This window comes from Zingiber officinale, chromosome 5B (assembly GCF_018446385.1).
Source record: "Zingiber officinale cultivar Zhangliang chromosome 5B, Zo_v1.1, whole genome shotgun sequence".
In the NCBI taxonomy this organism is placed as follows: Eukaryota; Viridiplantae; Streptophyta; class Magnoliopsida; order Zingiberales; family Zingiberaceae; genus Zingiber; species Zingiber officinale.
In genome coordinates, this window is record NC_055995.1 from 66,577,433 (window position 1) to 66,592,296 (window position 14,864).

The window sequence follows — 14,864 nt, forward strand, 5'->3', positions numbered from 1 at the left end:
ACATAAATGTAAAATCCTAGGGCTAATACAACTCCTGCTGTATTAGTTAAATATAATCATGCACACACAATAAAATGTCCTTGACATGTCCAAGGGTCCAATCACACACAATATCTATAAGCCATAATAGTTGGAGCTTGCAATCACAGAGTTAGCATATCCTACTATTATCCTACCTAAATTATGTATGACATGTGTATAATTAAATTGAAAACCAAACGCATAGAGGCAAAACCTAGCTCTGATACCAATTGTTGATTGGACCTAGGAAGATCGTACTGGTTCCACTGTACAAAAAATTTGTACAAGTGTCGAACCTTTCCTAACAACCTATTGTGTTCTTTAGAAGTTAAATTCAGAATCGCAAACGGAACTTTACATTATTGATTCCAAATTTATCTTATCTATTCTTAATGGTTTAGACTTGGATCGCAAATGATGCTTAACATTATTGATTCAAATCCATTTATGTTATAAATTCAGTAAAATATTAATTTCAGAAATCGGCTTCCAGGTTAAACATGGCGAGACACTAGGCCTTCTTGGATATAGGAGCAACCACCACTTCCTAGACAAAGTCTTTCAATGAAATCTAATATTTAATTTCCTTATATAACTCTAGGTTTAACCAAAAGGAACAATCTAATCACAAATTCTTAAAAACAAAAAAAAAACACAAACTCGAATCATAAATTCGAAACCTAGAATTATATGCATCTTGTGTTTCGAATTCATACAAAGAAAAACTAGTATGATGCGGAAAATAATTACTAGTAATACCTTTCTTTGTATACAATGACCTCTTGATCTTCTACCGTATTCCTTTTCTTATCTCGGACGTTGTGTGGGCAACGATCTACCGAGATGAGAACCACCCAAGCCCTTCTTTCTTCTTCACCAAGTTTCGGCCACCAAAACTCCACCAAGGATGTAGAGGTTCGACCACCACCACCAAGCTCCAACGGATGCAAGAAACTCCTTCCTCTTCTTCTTCTCCAAGTAGGATCCGACCACCACAAGAGTCTCCTTGAGAGTGATGAGGTTCTGCCACCAAAAGGGAGAGAAGAAGAGAAGAAGATGGCCGACCACACCAAGGAAGAAAAGAGAGAAAAATAGAATATAGTTATTACCCATGAAGGCACCCCTACCCCCTCTTTTATAATCCTTGGTCTTGACAAATAAGGAAAATTTAAATAAAACTTTTCTTATTTTCTTTGCCATGAAAAGGAAAATTTAATTAATTAAAACCAATTTCCTTTTCTTAAATCCATATGGCCAGCCACCTCATAGATCAAAGCAAGGAAAGTTTTAACACAAGAATTAAAACTTCCTAATTTGTTTCCGAAAATTTTTAATAAAAATTTCTCTAATAATTTTTCCCTTCATGGTTGGTTATAAAAGGAAATTTTATAAATTAGAATCTCTTTATTAAAACATGTGGATGATTTCCAAAAAGGAAAGTTTTCTCTAAAATTAAAATCATCCTTTCAATCTACAAATAAGGAAAGATATCAAATCTTTTCTTTTGTAAAAACTTATAAAAGGAAATATTTAATTTTAAAACTCTCTTTTTAAATCATGAACATGGTTATAAAAAAGGAAAGTTTTATCAAAAATTAAAATCTTCCTTTTAACTACAAATAAGGAAAGATATTAAATCTTTCACTTAATCTTTTGTAGAAAGCTATAAAAGGAAAGATTTAAATTTTAGACTCTCTTTTAAAACCATGGAATTCACGTAAGAAAATTTTTTAAAAATTAAAATCCTTTTAATTTGATGTGGTAGACCACACCAAGCTTGGGCCGCCCACACAACTTGCTCATCCTATTTGCTTTGGACGACCCAAGCTTAGGTTCTAAGCTTGCTTGGCCGACCACCTTAGGATGGATATAAAGGTGAGTATAGTGGGTATAATACTTTATAAATAAGAGGCTACGATAGAGACCGAGAGGAGGAATTGGTTTTGGTCTCTCGATGAAATTAAGCTTCCAGTGTTCGCCCTGAACACCCAACTTAATTTCATCAATAATAATTCATATCACTAAAGAATTATTATTTAACTATCGCACCAATCCCAAATTACATTTTGGGCTCTTTTTTATTATGAGTGTATTAGTCTCCCTGTGTTTAAGATGTCGGATGTCCACTAATTAATTGGGTTACTGACAACTCATTTTAATTAATATCTTAGTCTAAGAGTAGTACCACTTAACCTTATCATCATGTCGGACTAAGTCTACCTGCAGGGTTTAACATGACAATACTTATGAGCTCCTCTTGGGGACATTATCAACTTAGATTATTATAACACGGTTTCTTTCTATAATCAACAACACATACTATAAGTAATATCATTTCTCAACTTATCGAGTCTATTGATTTATCGAGCTAAATTTTATCCTTTGATAAGTCAAAGAAATAAATACTAAATATATGTGCTTATTATTATATTAGGATTAAGAGAACGCACTTCCATAATAACTAAGGTCTTGTTCTTTTATTAAGTCAGTATAAAAAAAAACTTACTTTAAATGGTCCTACTCAATACACTCAGAGTGTACTTGTGTAATTTATTAGTCAAGATAAACTAATACCTAATTACACTACGACTATTCCAACGATTTGTTCCTTTCCGTCCTAGTCATGAGCAACCGTTTATAATTTATAAAGAATTGATAACATGATCTTCTGTGTGTGACACTACACACCATGTTATCTATAATATAAATTAATTGAACAACTACACTTAGCAAATAAATATAGACATTTGACCAATGTGATTCTTTTATTTCAAAAATAGATGTTTACAAAAAGCTAGGTTTTTAGTATACACTCTAACAAGGAGGAGGAAGAATGGTAAAGGGGGAGGAAGAAAAGTATCAAGCTGGATGAAGATGAAGCTGCCGACGATCATCGAAGTCGAGAGATGAAGCTGATGGCTGTCATCGAGCTCGGGAGGGGACGGAGATGACTATCGTCGAGTTCGGGAGGCGATGGAGATGGCTTCAACGGCGAAAGCAATGGGGTTCAGTTGGAGTTTAGGTTAAGGCACATACAAGATTTTTCAGAGAAAAGAAGGATTCGACGTTTGAATTTCGACACAGAAAACACGTATTTTACATGTTATATTTTTATCGTTTTCTAATTGAGACACAGAGACAGACACAAATTTGGGATAGAAAATCCGAACTACCATATTTTAACTGCAAAAGGTGGAACCGCCATCCTAGCGGCCCCCTGGGCCTGGCCCCCCAGGATTCCAGAGGGAGTAAATCACGGTTAATGCTGGGCAAGAAAGGTGACTCGGGGTCGTAGGAATTTTTAGCATAGTAAACCAGGATTTTAACCCCATGTACAACTGACGATTTTTGACCCTAAAATTTTAGCTGCAAGAATTAGGCACCTTATCCAGTCCGTGGGGACAACTATCCTATTTTAACGCTGACTTGAAGGGTTGCTCATTCTCTTGTCAATTTATTAATAATAAAAAAAATACTATTATTACTCACCTAAATAGTGGGAAACGGTCCTTCCTGGTCCTTGGAGGCTTGGACACTTTCGTGGAGGACATGAGGCCACGTCTTTCACCGGCCACAATCGCCTTTGTCGGCAGTCAACCCAATAACTTTCGCTGTAGCAATAATTCACGATAAGACGAAGAACATGATCGTGCTGTGATTTCATCACCTGGAGATTTGTCATTGTTCATTGTCCAGCCGAAACAAGGAATTCTGAAGACAAGATCTAGGACAGGAGGCGCAGAATGAAAACTCAATGCCTGTGCTTTTTGATCCTCTGCCTCCACCTCTCGCCGGACCGATGCCAACCTGTCCTCGCCGGCAACCTCCACCCTCTCATCCTCGTTCCTGGTCTTGGAGGCAACCAGATCGAGGCTAGTCTGACGGCAGCGTACGAGCCAACGGCGCCCGCCTGCAGACCGCGAGACGACGGCTGGTTCAGGCTCTGGCTCGATCGCTCCGCCCTACTAGACACTCAGTCGCAGATCTGCTTCGCCGAGCGAATGAGGCTCTTCTACGTCCCCGAAGCCGACGACTATTGCAATGCTCCCGGCGTCCGGACTCGGATACCCTTATTCGGTTCTACCATGGGATTTCGTTACAACGACCCAGATCACAAGTCCTTCCCTATCTAATCTTTGATTTTTGTTTGCCCTGTCTTTTCCAACTGATTTTTTTGATTTGATCTCCGTCGTTTACTCGACAGGGACGACTTGTCCTCCTATATGGCACCGTTGGTCGAACGCCTGGAAGCCATCGGCTACGTCGAGGGCGAGACTCTCTTCGGCGCCCCATACGATTTCCGATACGGCCTGGCCTCCGCCGGCCACCCCTCCCGAGTCGGCTCTCGCTTCCTACGCGACCTCGCTGAGCTGGTGGAAAACGCGAGCGCCTCGAACGGCGGCAAGCCGGTGATCATCCTCACCCACAGCTTCGGCGGGATGCTCGCGCTCCAGCTTCTCGACCGCCTCCCCGCAACGTGGCGGAAGAGATTCGTCAAGCACTTCGTGCCGCTCGCCGCGCCGTGGGGAGGCACCGTCCTCGAGATGGGCATCTTCGCGACGGGGACGAATCACGGCCTTCCCTTCGTCGACAACCTACTGATGCGGCCGGAGAGCCAGAGCTGGGAGAGCAACCTGTGGCTTCTGCCATCCCCGAGAACGTTCGGAGAAGCGCCGATCGTCGTCACCAATCACGGAAATTTCTCCGCTTCGAGAATGAGTGCGTTCCTCGAGGGAGTCGGATTCAGTGAAGGTGTTGGACCTTACCAAAACAGAATCTTGCCGCTGTTGCAGGAGCTGAATCCGCCGCTAATCCCTGTTACTTGTATCGCCGGAACAGGGGTGGCCACTGCTGAGGTGTTCGTGTACGGCGATGGAGGATTCGACGAGCTCCCGGAGATTGTGTATGGAGACGGCGACGGCACAGTGAATCTAGTGAGTTTATTGGCGATCGAATCCGAATGGTTTAGTTTTCCGGAGCAGGACCTCAAGGTGATCAAGTTGCCAAATATTTCTCATTTGGATATTGTCAGACATGATTCAGCGTTGAGCGTGGTGATAGAAGAAATTCTGGAAATAAACGATGGTGCTCTGAGAGCCAATTCATAGCCATAGGTTTAGCATCATCATTCATCAACAATATGTTGTGTCTATTGTGGGTGTTCTCCGATAGCCCTGGTACTCTAAACTCTTCTTGTGGCTCATGAATGAGATTTGTATGCGGTAGAGATGACGAGGCTAAGAAGACCAGTTGATATCTGAGTCTTCGGTCAACTAGTGTGGGAGATGGACTACCACCAGATAAATTTAAAAGTGCTAATGACTTCTTAGCGTCTCAAAATTTTCATTTTACTAGATAAAAATATTTTATAACACACAGCAGCTGAGATTCAAATCATAAATACTTAAAAAAACTATTTAAGTATCTTGTCCTTGTACTAAGTCCAACTCCCAAGGGCTTCTCCAAGAGTCTTGTATGCATAAAGTGAAAGCATTGTGATACATGGGAACAAATCATATAATGCATCTATAACGGGATTTAGTTATCATCTATCAATAAGGCAATAATTGAAATCGAATGTAATGGCAAACGAAAGTTTAATCTGAATTCATTGCAAGTCATTGATCGTTATTTGTCACTGGTGAAGTTCCTACGATTATTATAAAATAAACAGCTTTATCGATGGAATATTTCATCGTAATTCCATTGGTATAGGGGTTTAATGACGAAATTATGATGAAAGATATTTTGTCGAAAGATAATTCATCGAAAATACTTTACCGATAGAAAATAAATATCATTGGTGTTTATCGATGGGAATTTATTTTCCGTATCAAATATCACCGACAGAATAATATGTTCTGTCGGTATATTTATAAAAGACTTATCGACTGAATTACGTATTTCGTCTGTTGCCACCAACAGAATAGGTGATTCCGTCGGTAATCTATTAAGGGATTACTAATCACTAACACCCTTTTTGGAAATAACTTAAGTCATGGAATTGAATTGAATTCAATTATGAATTGAATTCCATAAGGAGTTGAATTCAATTCTCATGTTTGGAATGAATTGCAACTTAAGTTATGGAATTCTTATGTTTTATCATTTTATCCTTCTCTCTTTTTTCTTTTCTTTTTTTACAAAGAAGAGAGAATGAGGGCACAATGGACATAATATGGAGAATTGAATTCCCTATCTAAATCACACATAAAGAGGTGTGATTTACTTTTGCCTTATTTGATGGAATTGGAATTGAATTCCATATCAATTCTTAGCTAAAAAATCATTCCAAAGCATGGAATTCAATTCTAATTCTAAAAGGAATTGAATTCCATATCATTCCAAACAGGCTGTAACAGAATCACCTATTCTGTCAGTAAACCCTTCGATATTTATCGACTGAATAGGTGATTCCATCGGTAAACCCTTCGATATTTATTGACGGAATAGGTGATTCCGTGCGTAAATTTTTCAATATTTACCGACGGAATATATATTCCTTTGGTATTTCATTAGTATTGGGGAAAAAATGAACCCTGCATACCTAAATTAAGCTCTGCCTTATTTATAATTTTTATATACAAGTAAAACTATCACAAAAGATGACATTCACAACCTACACAAATATATTTCACATTCATCCATATATATTTACATTTCACAATCGACACATCAAACATATTTTCACAATACAAATACATTTCACAATTCGTAGTAGAAACAAACAATAAATTTAATCATAATTACTAAAGTTAATCAAGATATAAACAATTAAATGTAATAAATAAATAATCTTACGTGTATGACCTTAGATCTAGTACCAACAAATGTGTCATCTTTTTTCTTATGAGTTTTAAGAAAGACCTCTATACAAGTAGGTTGCCGGGCTTAGTCATATTCCTGCATACACAAATAATTTGGTATAAAATTATATAAATTTAATAATAAATATAAAATTTTCTTATTTAACTTTAAATTAAACTCACCAGATCTATGACATGCCCAACAATAGATCTAGAACTTGATGTATGTCGAGCCGTTCAAGTGCTCGAGCCACCTGGCTCTATATTTCTATTTTCTCTAAGCCTTTTCAGCATTTGCTTTATACCTTTCTGTAGACCATGTGGTCGTCCATGCACTCCATATCTCGACTGGCACATACGTCGGCCTGGTGCCCTTCTTTATCATATAATAAAGAAGGTCTTTGTAAAGTTTGGAACAATAGCTATTCCAAACATCTTTAAATTATTGCTCTTTACCTTTCTCCCATGTAATCTTTTCTGCAATTATAAGTTGAATTAAAGCTTTAGTATAATAAAGAATAAATATATTATAGAATATAAAGTATATTAAGTATACTTACCACACATTCATTATAATATTTTTCTTTGGTTAATCACCCATTGACTTACCGGGAAACTTGAAAATAGAAAGCATCGATGGGTCTATTGGCTTAGGAGCATCATCAAAATTTCTAGGACACTTGCGATGTCTTGTTTGCACACTATCAACAAAATAATATGAGCAGAAAGAATATGCTTCTTTAACCAGATAAGCATTATATATTAACCCCTCAACTCTTGTTTTGTTACGAACATTATTTTTTAATTTCCTCAAAAACCATTTGAATGGATATGAAACGACCCAATTTTTTTTCATAACATATCCAAAAAAAATAAGAAAATATTGTCTGTAATTAATAAACAATACCCCTATACTCAAATCCATTACAGATACCATGAAAGAAGAAAAGTGCATGAACTTAGACGGTCATCCTATAAAGGCTAAATTCGATTCTACTTAATTCCTTCTTGATCGTAATCACTGTTTATTCATTCCTAATGCGGAATTGTAAGGTCCTCGGGAATGTACCACCCAGCCCAGTTCGATCAAGGATCCGAGCCTCCAACATCATAAGTTCCTTCACCTGCCATAACATCAAACCTCGTGAGTCTAACTCAGCACCTCTAAATCGTAATAGCGAAAATTTCATATATCATCACATGCATCGTTGAACCTACCCTTAATTGAAATTTCATATGGTAATGCAAGTAAATTAAACAAAGAAAAAGGGGAATAAAAAAAGAAATAATACATAGGCATCTACTATGAAGCGTCAGCTTTTAACCCAACAATTCACGTATTCCTATATAGAAAATCATCTTGTTATATAACATTATCTTTTTACAATATATATATCCTTCATCCTTTATTCGGTTGATCAAACCGTATAACCATGGTATTACGTGGCGGGGCGTCAACAACTCTCATCATTAGGTCATGACCAAATATGGAAATCTGGTATTGGGGTCCCTCTGGGGCCTTGTACCGTAAACGGGGTCCCTCTAGAGCCTTGGCCCTCGCAGAAATTACCATTAGTCCTCATCATCATTGTAGTTATTTTTTTCATCATTAAATAAGCATTCATACCATTTAATTAATTCAGACTCCCATAGGCACGTATATCGTAACCACTTGAGCCCGTTAAGTGTGGTTATCATTAACTAGATAAAACTAAATGAGCATAAATTATCATTTACTACATAAACTGATTAAGCAATAATACCATTACATACATGAGTTCGGTAAGCAGGGTGATCTTTAACTAAATTAAGCTAAATGAGCATGATTATCATTTACTACATAAAACTAGTTAAGCATTCATACCAGAGCGTAATCCTAACACATGCGTATCAAGTTGTGCATAGAGCTACAATAGTGCAAATAAAATCTTTAAATCCTAAGAAAAATCATAAAAGTACTACTATTTTAACCATCCTAGATTCAATTTTCTAAGACTTGTACCCGAAATTCCAGCAACGCAAGGGAAACCAATCCATTGCTAAATCAAATTCAAAGCATCATAACCAAATCTGTCCTCAATTCCAGCAACACAAGAAAACCCTCTAAGCAGAAAAATCAACACAACGCTTCCAGAGCTGCCCTAAAATTCCAGCAACATAAGAAAACCCTCACAGCAGACAAATCAACATAACGTTTCCAAAACTGCCCTAAAATTCCAACAACGTAGGAAAACCCTCAAAGTAGAAAAAATCAACACAACGTTTCCAAAATTGCCCTAAAATTCCAGCAACGCAAGAAAACTCTCACAGCAGAAAAATCAACACAATGTTTCCAAAACTGCCCTAAAATTCCAGCAACATAAGAAAACCCTCACAGCAGAAAAATCAACACAATGTTTCCAAAACTACCCTAACATTCTAGTAACACAAGAAAACCAACTCAGCTTCAAAATCAGCTCGACATACCCAAAATTGTTCCGAAATTTCAGTAACACAAAGTAACCATCAAGGCTTCACTTACCCACAATATAACCCAACTTTTCGAATACAAAAAGGAGCAAATAAGAGCATTATCCATCTACAATCTGTCCAGAAATATTTGGCAGAAACAAAGGAAAACACAAACCAACAAGGAGGCAAAACAAACCACAGAAATCTGATCACCATCTCTCGAATCCGAAGCGAAACAAGGAAAACGAGCAGAAACCCCAGCGCCAAAAGAAATTTTGAGGGAAAAGAATAGAAATCTACTGCGAAATAGACCTAAACAAGTGGAAAGGAAAGGGTTTTAAGAGGTGCCTTGGTGCTTGGAGTCTTGGTGTTGGCTCGTTCTTCCCTCCAAGGTCGAAGTCCCTTCTCCCTTCCTTCTTCTTATTGCCGCCGAGACTCCTCTTTTTTTTTCGCCGCCTATTTCTCTTATAAACAACTAAATCCAAGGGTTTAATCCATGCATTGGGTTAAGTTCATAAGTCCCTTAATTGCTAAATAACGATTTACCCCCCCTCCCCTCCCTTACTTTCATAATTATTTTGAAAGAAAGTTTATTATCTTTTTCCCCCTTTGAATTTTCTTTTTTTTTAAAAAAAAAAAATAAACGGACCTTATCCTAGATGGATTTCATCCTTGAAATATAAAACTTACCAATTAATTCCGGGTAGCGGTCCCTCATGTTAGCTTCCATCTCCCAGGTGGCTTCCTCATCAGCATGATTCGGCCACTTAACCTTGACCATCTTGATTGTCCTGTGATGACTACAAATTGATACATAATTGGTGGATTAATTTGTGGTGATCTTCTCATATTTACACATTTTAATTTCCAATTCTAATCATTTTCTTCAAACAAGGTCTTTTATGAGCTTTATTTTGTTGTTCCTTTTAATACATGTTTATTCCTCGTTTTTGTGAATATGATCTTGTAGGGTACAAATGGACTCATGATGCAAATGGAGAATTGGCCCATTTAACTAAATGAGGTAGAGCAAGATCATCTATGGGCTCAACTAGACTTAGATTCTAATTGACTCCATGGAGCCTAAACACAAGCTAAATCACACATGGGCTCAATATGAACTTAGGGTTTAATGAGCCAAACCCTAGGTATAAAAGGAAAAGATTTGGCACGGTGAACAGTGAGCTCGCTACTGTTCATCGTGCCGTTTCTCTTTCGACGGCGCGACGCAGCTCCCTCCCTTCTTCCAGAGCTTCGAACAAGCTTGTCCTCACCGACGTGGAGTTCCTCAACCTCCGACGATCAGATTCCGACCATCGGTTCTCATCAACGAGCTGATTTGGCGTGCGGCGAACTGTAGCGGCGAGCTGCGATTTTCAGCTCAGACCAGCGGCGTTCTTCTGGTTTGAGTTTCCATTCCTTCATGGGATCATTGGCGGTGGTCCTCCAGTGATTCTGAACCATTTCCGACAGCATTTCAACGTTCCCAGCTTTCTTCGTCAGCTCGGGACGCCATTTCCAGGAAAATTCTGAACCATTTCAGAACTGACCTTCCTGAAATTTTGTGAGCAAATGCAAGGAAATCTGAATCGTCTTGAAGCTTGAGAACACAGATCGATTTCTGTTGGAGTGTTCTCTGCAGATTCCTTGTGTGACAGCAAGGAGAAGACAAGTTTGGTTTAAGATTTGGTGTAGGGATGTTTAGATTTTCTGTAGTTATTTCTCTGTTTAGATTTTCCTGTTCCTGAAATCTTTGTTTCTGAATCTGATAGTTTATGGGTTGGATTTAGTTGTAGTTCATTTTCTACATGAATCTGATATGCTTAGTTCTGTTTTTGTGTGCTGTCTAGTTCTGCTCGTGCAGCAGAATTGCTGCAATTCTGTTTTCTTTGTTTGATATCAGCATTTCTGTTTTAACCTTCTATCCATTGATACTTTAGTTGGAGAAAAAGAATAGAGAATTTGTAGTGTGATTAGTTAGATGTGATGCTTAGCTCTTGCATGTTTTGGTTCTGCAGTTAAGTACATTGAATTCTGCAACTTGTTTTCAATTTGGAAAATTCAATTAGTTAAGTGCAATCAGTTTAGATTAGTTTCTAATAACCAAAGGTTAGTTCTTAAGTTTGTCTAGGGATGAGTTAGAATCTGTGGTTTTCATAAGTGAAATTTGGTTGAATTCCATTTAATGCAAATGTGGTTTAAGCGTTTCATTCCTAGCTTGTTTTAACATTCATTGCTGTGAAATTAACTATTGCTAGCAAGTTCAATTCTGTTCTCTTTTGCATTTAATACCAAACCCCCATTTTATATCTAGAAAACCCCAAAAGAGTGTTCTTAATCCAAGACAAGCATGATTCTAGCATAATCCTTGAAAAATTCGACTTGGGCCTTATACTAAAACATTTCCTTGTGTAGTTGTGGGTTTTCGATCATAATATTAATTTGGGAGTTTATTTGTGACATCTATTTAGAGAGCTTACCAAATTTTGGCGCCGTTGCCGGGGAAACACTAAAACTTTGCTAGAATTGTTTGTTTGTTTTGGATTGTGAATAATTTTATCAGCTTTCTTTTGTTGATTTTTCTGATTTTATTGAATATTTACTGAATTTTGATTGTTTATTGGCTTGCATGACTAGGTCTTCTGTTGGTGCGGTTAGCACTAACGATTTAACCCAGGTTTTGATGAATGACAAATAGGTTAAGTTAGTCTTGTTGTTGTCTGACACTTTGATCGAGTGTGTCTAGACAGGTCGACGGGCTGACTGGATGTCTGGCAAGAAGTCCAAGCGGGTCGACGGGCTGACCGGACGCTTGGCGAGAAGTCCAGCTAGGTCGACGGGCTGACCGGATAGCTGGCGAGAAGTCCAAGCGGGTCGACGGGCTGACCGGACGCTTGGCGAGAAGTCCAGACGGGTCGACGGGTCGACGGGCTGACCGGACGTCTGGCAGGTAAGTGAGGTAAGTCACTGGAGGGGAGTGACTGTGAGGACGCGTTCCCGGGAAGGGGACATTAGGCGTCGATCCGGCTTAGGTCCATTTCGGATGTCTAAGTCGAGATCGTGACTAGATTCCGGTCTCGGACGGAATCTAAGTCATACTTTTTATCCATCCGTTAAACTTTAAGTGCTAACAACTGCTTTACAGGATACATATTTACCTGACTAACTTTGTTTTGCGGAGAAAGGAGTTTTCGAACAGGGTCCGGGCGCCGAGAGGATCCGGCGCCGGAAGGCTAATTCTATCCAGTGAGTCGTCGCCACGGAGCATCATGGTTTCAGGCTGTTCACATTCCGTGCGCCTAAGGGATCCAGCTGAACATATAAAGAAGCCTCGAGACAGGGAGCTTGAGCAATCAATTTTCGAGAACTCTTCTATCACTGGTCTTGCTGCTCGACGTTCAAGTGCGACGTCAACAACGCTCCGACAAAAGTGCTCCTCCGGTTTTTATTTAATTTTCTTTGTCGGTATTGTTTTATTATCACTAGCATTTCCTGTACTTATTCTGTAATCATATTTCGACTTGTTAGTGATTGCCCAACGAAAGTGGTCAAGGACCACGGGCCTTCGAGTAGGAGTCTTCACAGGCTCCGAACGAAGTAAAAACATCTGTGTCTATTTTATTTTTCCGCTGCGTTTAAACTCTTGTTTTTTGAATCGATATTCACCCCCCCTCTATCGAATCTAACGGTCCTACAAGTGGTATCAGAGCAGGTACCGCTCTGATTTGGTGCAACCACCAATCAGACAGGGGGTGAATTTTCTTTTGTTTTTTAATTTTAAAACTGGTGTTTCGTTAACTTAATCAATTTATATTAGTGCAACACGAATCTAGATTTATTTTTCCTATTTTTTCCCGCACTACTAATCCAAGACCAAGTCTTGGGATATTTTTTTTTTTGGTTATTTACCTGTGCACAGAATGTCCCAACAAGAAGGATTCAGCACAGTACGACCTCCACTCTTCAACGGGGACGACTTTCCATACTGGAAGAAGCGCATGGAGGTTTACCTCAAAACAGATTTCGACCAGTGGATGAGCATTACGAGACCCTACAAAATTCCAGTGGACAATGCCGGGAATCTAGTGGATCCTGAAGACTGGACAGCAGATCTCAAGAAAAAAGCATTAACAGAAAATAAAGTGATCAACACTCTACAGTGCGGATTGACAAGAGAAGAACTGAACAAAGTTGGTCCACATAAAAACGCTAAAGAGCTATGGGACAAGCTGATCGAACTGCACGAGGGAACGAGCGACGCTAAGGTAACAAAACGAGACCTGCTTCTAAATAAGATTTTTAATATAAAAATGCAGGAAGGAGAAACAGCGAATCAACTACACGCGAGGATCAAGGACATCCTCAACGGGCTTCATGCGATAGGCCACCAAATGGAGAACAGAGACTTAATAAGGTACGCATTAAACGCCTTTCCACGTAATAGTTTGTGGGCATCAATAGTGGATGCCTACAAAATTTCTAAGGATCTTTCTAACTTAAAATTAGATGAGCTTTTCTGTGAATTAGAATTACACGAACAAACTAATGCTGGAGTCGAGAAAGGTATAGCTTTATTTGCAGGCTCCTCCAAAGAAAAGAAAAGCAAGCCTGAATTTGAAGAAGAATCTGACCAAGACTCCGAAGACGAAGAACACCTGGTGAACTTGGTAAGAAAAATGTTCACCAGGAGAAAGAGGAGCTTCAGCAAAAAGGACCTTCAAAAGATCAGCTCTCCCTCAGAACAAAAGAACGTGACTTGCTACGGCTGCAACAAAAAGGGACATTACAAGAACGAATGTCCAAAACTGAAGTTCGACAAACCAAAGCCAACCAAAAAGAAAGCACTCAAAGCAACGTGGGACGACTCCTCGGACGAATCGGAGGAAGAAGAGCAGAAACATCAGAGCCACCTCGCACTGATGGCCCGCGAAGCCGAAACTGAAAATGAGTCGGAAGATGAAGACGGGTCCGAACCCGAAACAAGCCACGAGTCCGTACTCGTTTCCGAAGGCTCGAATGAGGTATATTTTAATTTAAACAAAAAATTTTTTAGAATCATTTCTTGTTTAAATAGTAAATTAACCAAAGTAGAAAATGAGAACAAATTACTTCTTGAGGAAAATCAGAACCTCAAGGAACAATTAAAAAATTCGAATCCAACTCAAGATCTAACACTTGAGGAGGAGAATTTATCATTAAAAAATGAAATAAACAATTTAAAGGAGATGTTAGAAAAATTCACAACAAGATCAAAAAATTTAGACCTAATCCTAAATAATCAAAAAGCATGTTATAATAAAACCGGACTAGGATATAAGTCAAATTCAAATAAAACCTTCAAATCATTAATAACCCAATACAAGTCAACCAATTTAGCTTGGGTTCCAAAAGCGTGTCTGACCACGCAAGTAGGACTTAATCAATATTATATACCTAAAGAAAAAATACATTATATAAAAGTGTATAAACCAAACCAAAATCCAAAATACAAACCTAAATCAAATTCAAAATCTAAACAGTTTAAAAATCAACAAAATTATCACCAAGTTAACTATAACTATAAAAAGAATCGACACAAGCCTAAAA

General features: G+C 38.5%; 1 protein-coding gene and 1 long non-coding RNA gene across 2 annotated transcripts; one reads left to right on the forward strand and one right to left on the reverse strand.

Annotated features, from left to right (window-relative positions):
* Positions 1-3,668: 3,668 nt before the first annotated feature.
* Positions 3,669-5,361, forward strand: LOC121984470 (lecithin-cholesterol acyltransferase-like 1). The gene is made up of 2 exons (XM_042537405.1): positions 3,669-4,138; positions 4,226-5,361. Exons 1-2 carry the CDS (start codon positions 3,765-3,767, stop codon positions 5,127-5,129), a joined length of 1,278 nt encoding a protein of 425 aa, XP_042393339.1. The 5' UTR covers positions 3,669-3,764; the 3' UTR covers positions 5,130-5,361.
* A 1,434-nt stretch (positions 5,362-6,795) lies between these two features.
* LOC121987461 lies at positions 6,796-9,807 on the reverse strand. Its single transcript, XR_006113604.1, has 3 exons — positions 9,591-9,807; positions 7,011-7,951; positions 6,796-6,924 (listed from the first exon to the last, which is right to left on the reverse strand). It is a non-coding gene; the product is annotated as an uncharacterized LOC121987461 (long non-coding RNA).
* Between the last annotated feature and the right edge of the window lie 5,057 nt (positions 9,808-14,864).

Excerpts from the sequence above, each read along its gene's own strand:
- LOC121984470 (XM_042537405.1), top strand. The coding sequence starts at position 3,765 with ATGAAAACTCAATGCCTGTGCTTTTTGATCCTCTGCCTCCACCTCTCG. Across the intron at positions 4,139-4,225 it reads TACAACGACCCAGATCACAA|GGACGACTTGTCCTCCTATA; the intron begins GTCCTTCCCTAT and ends TTTACTCGACAG.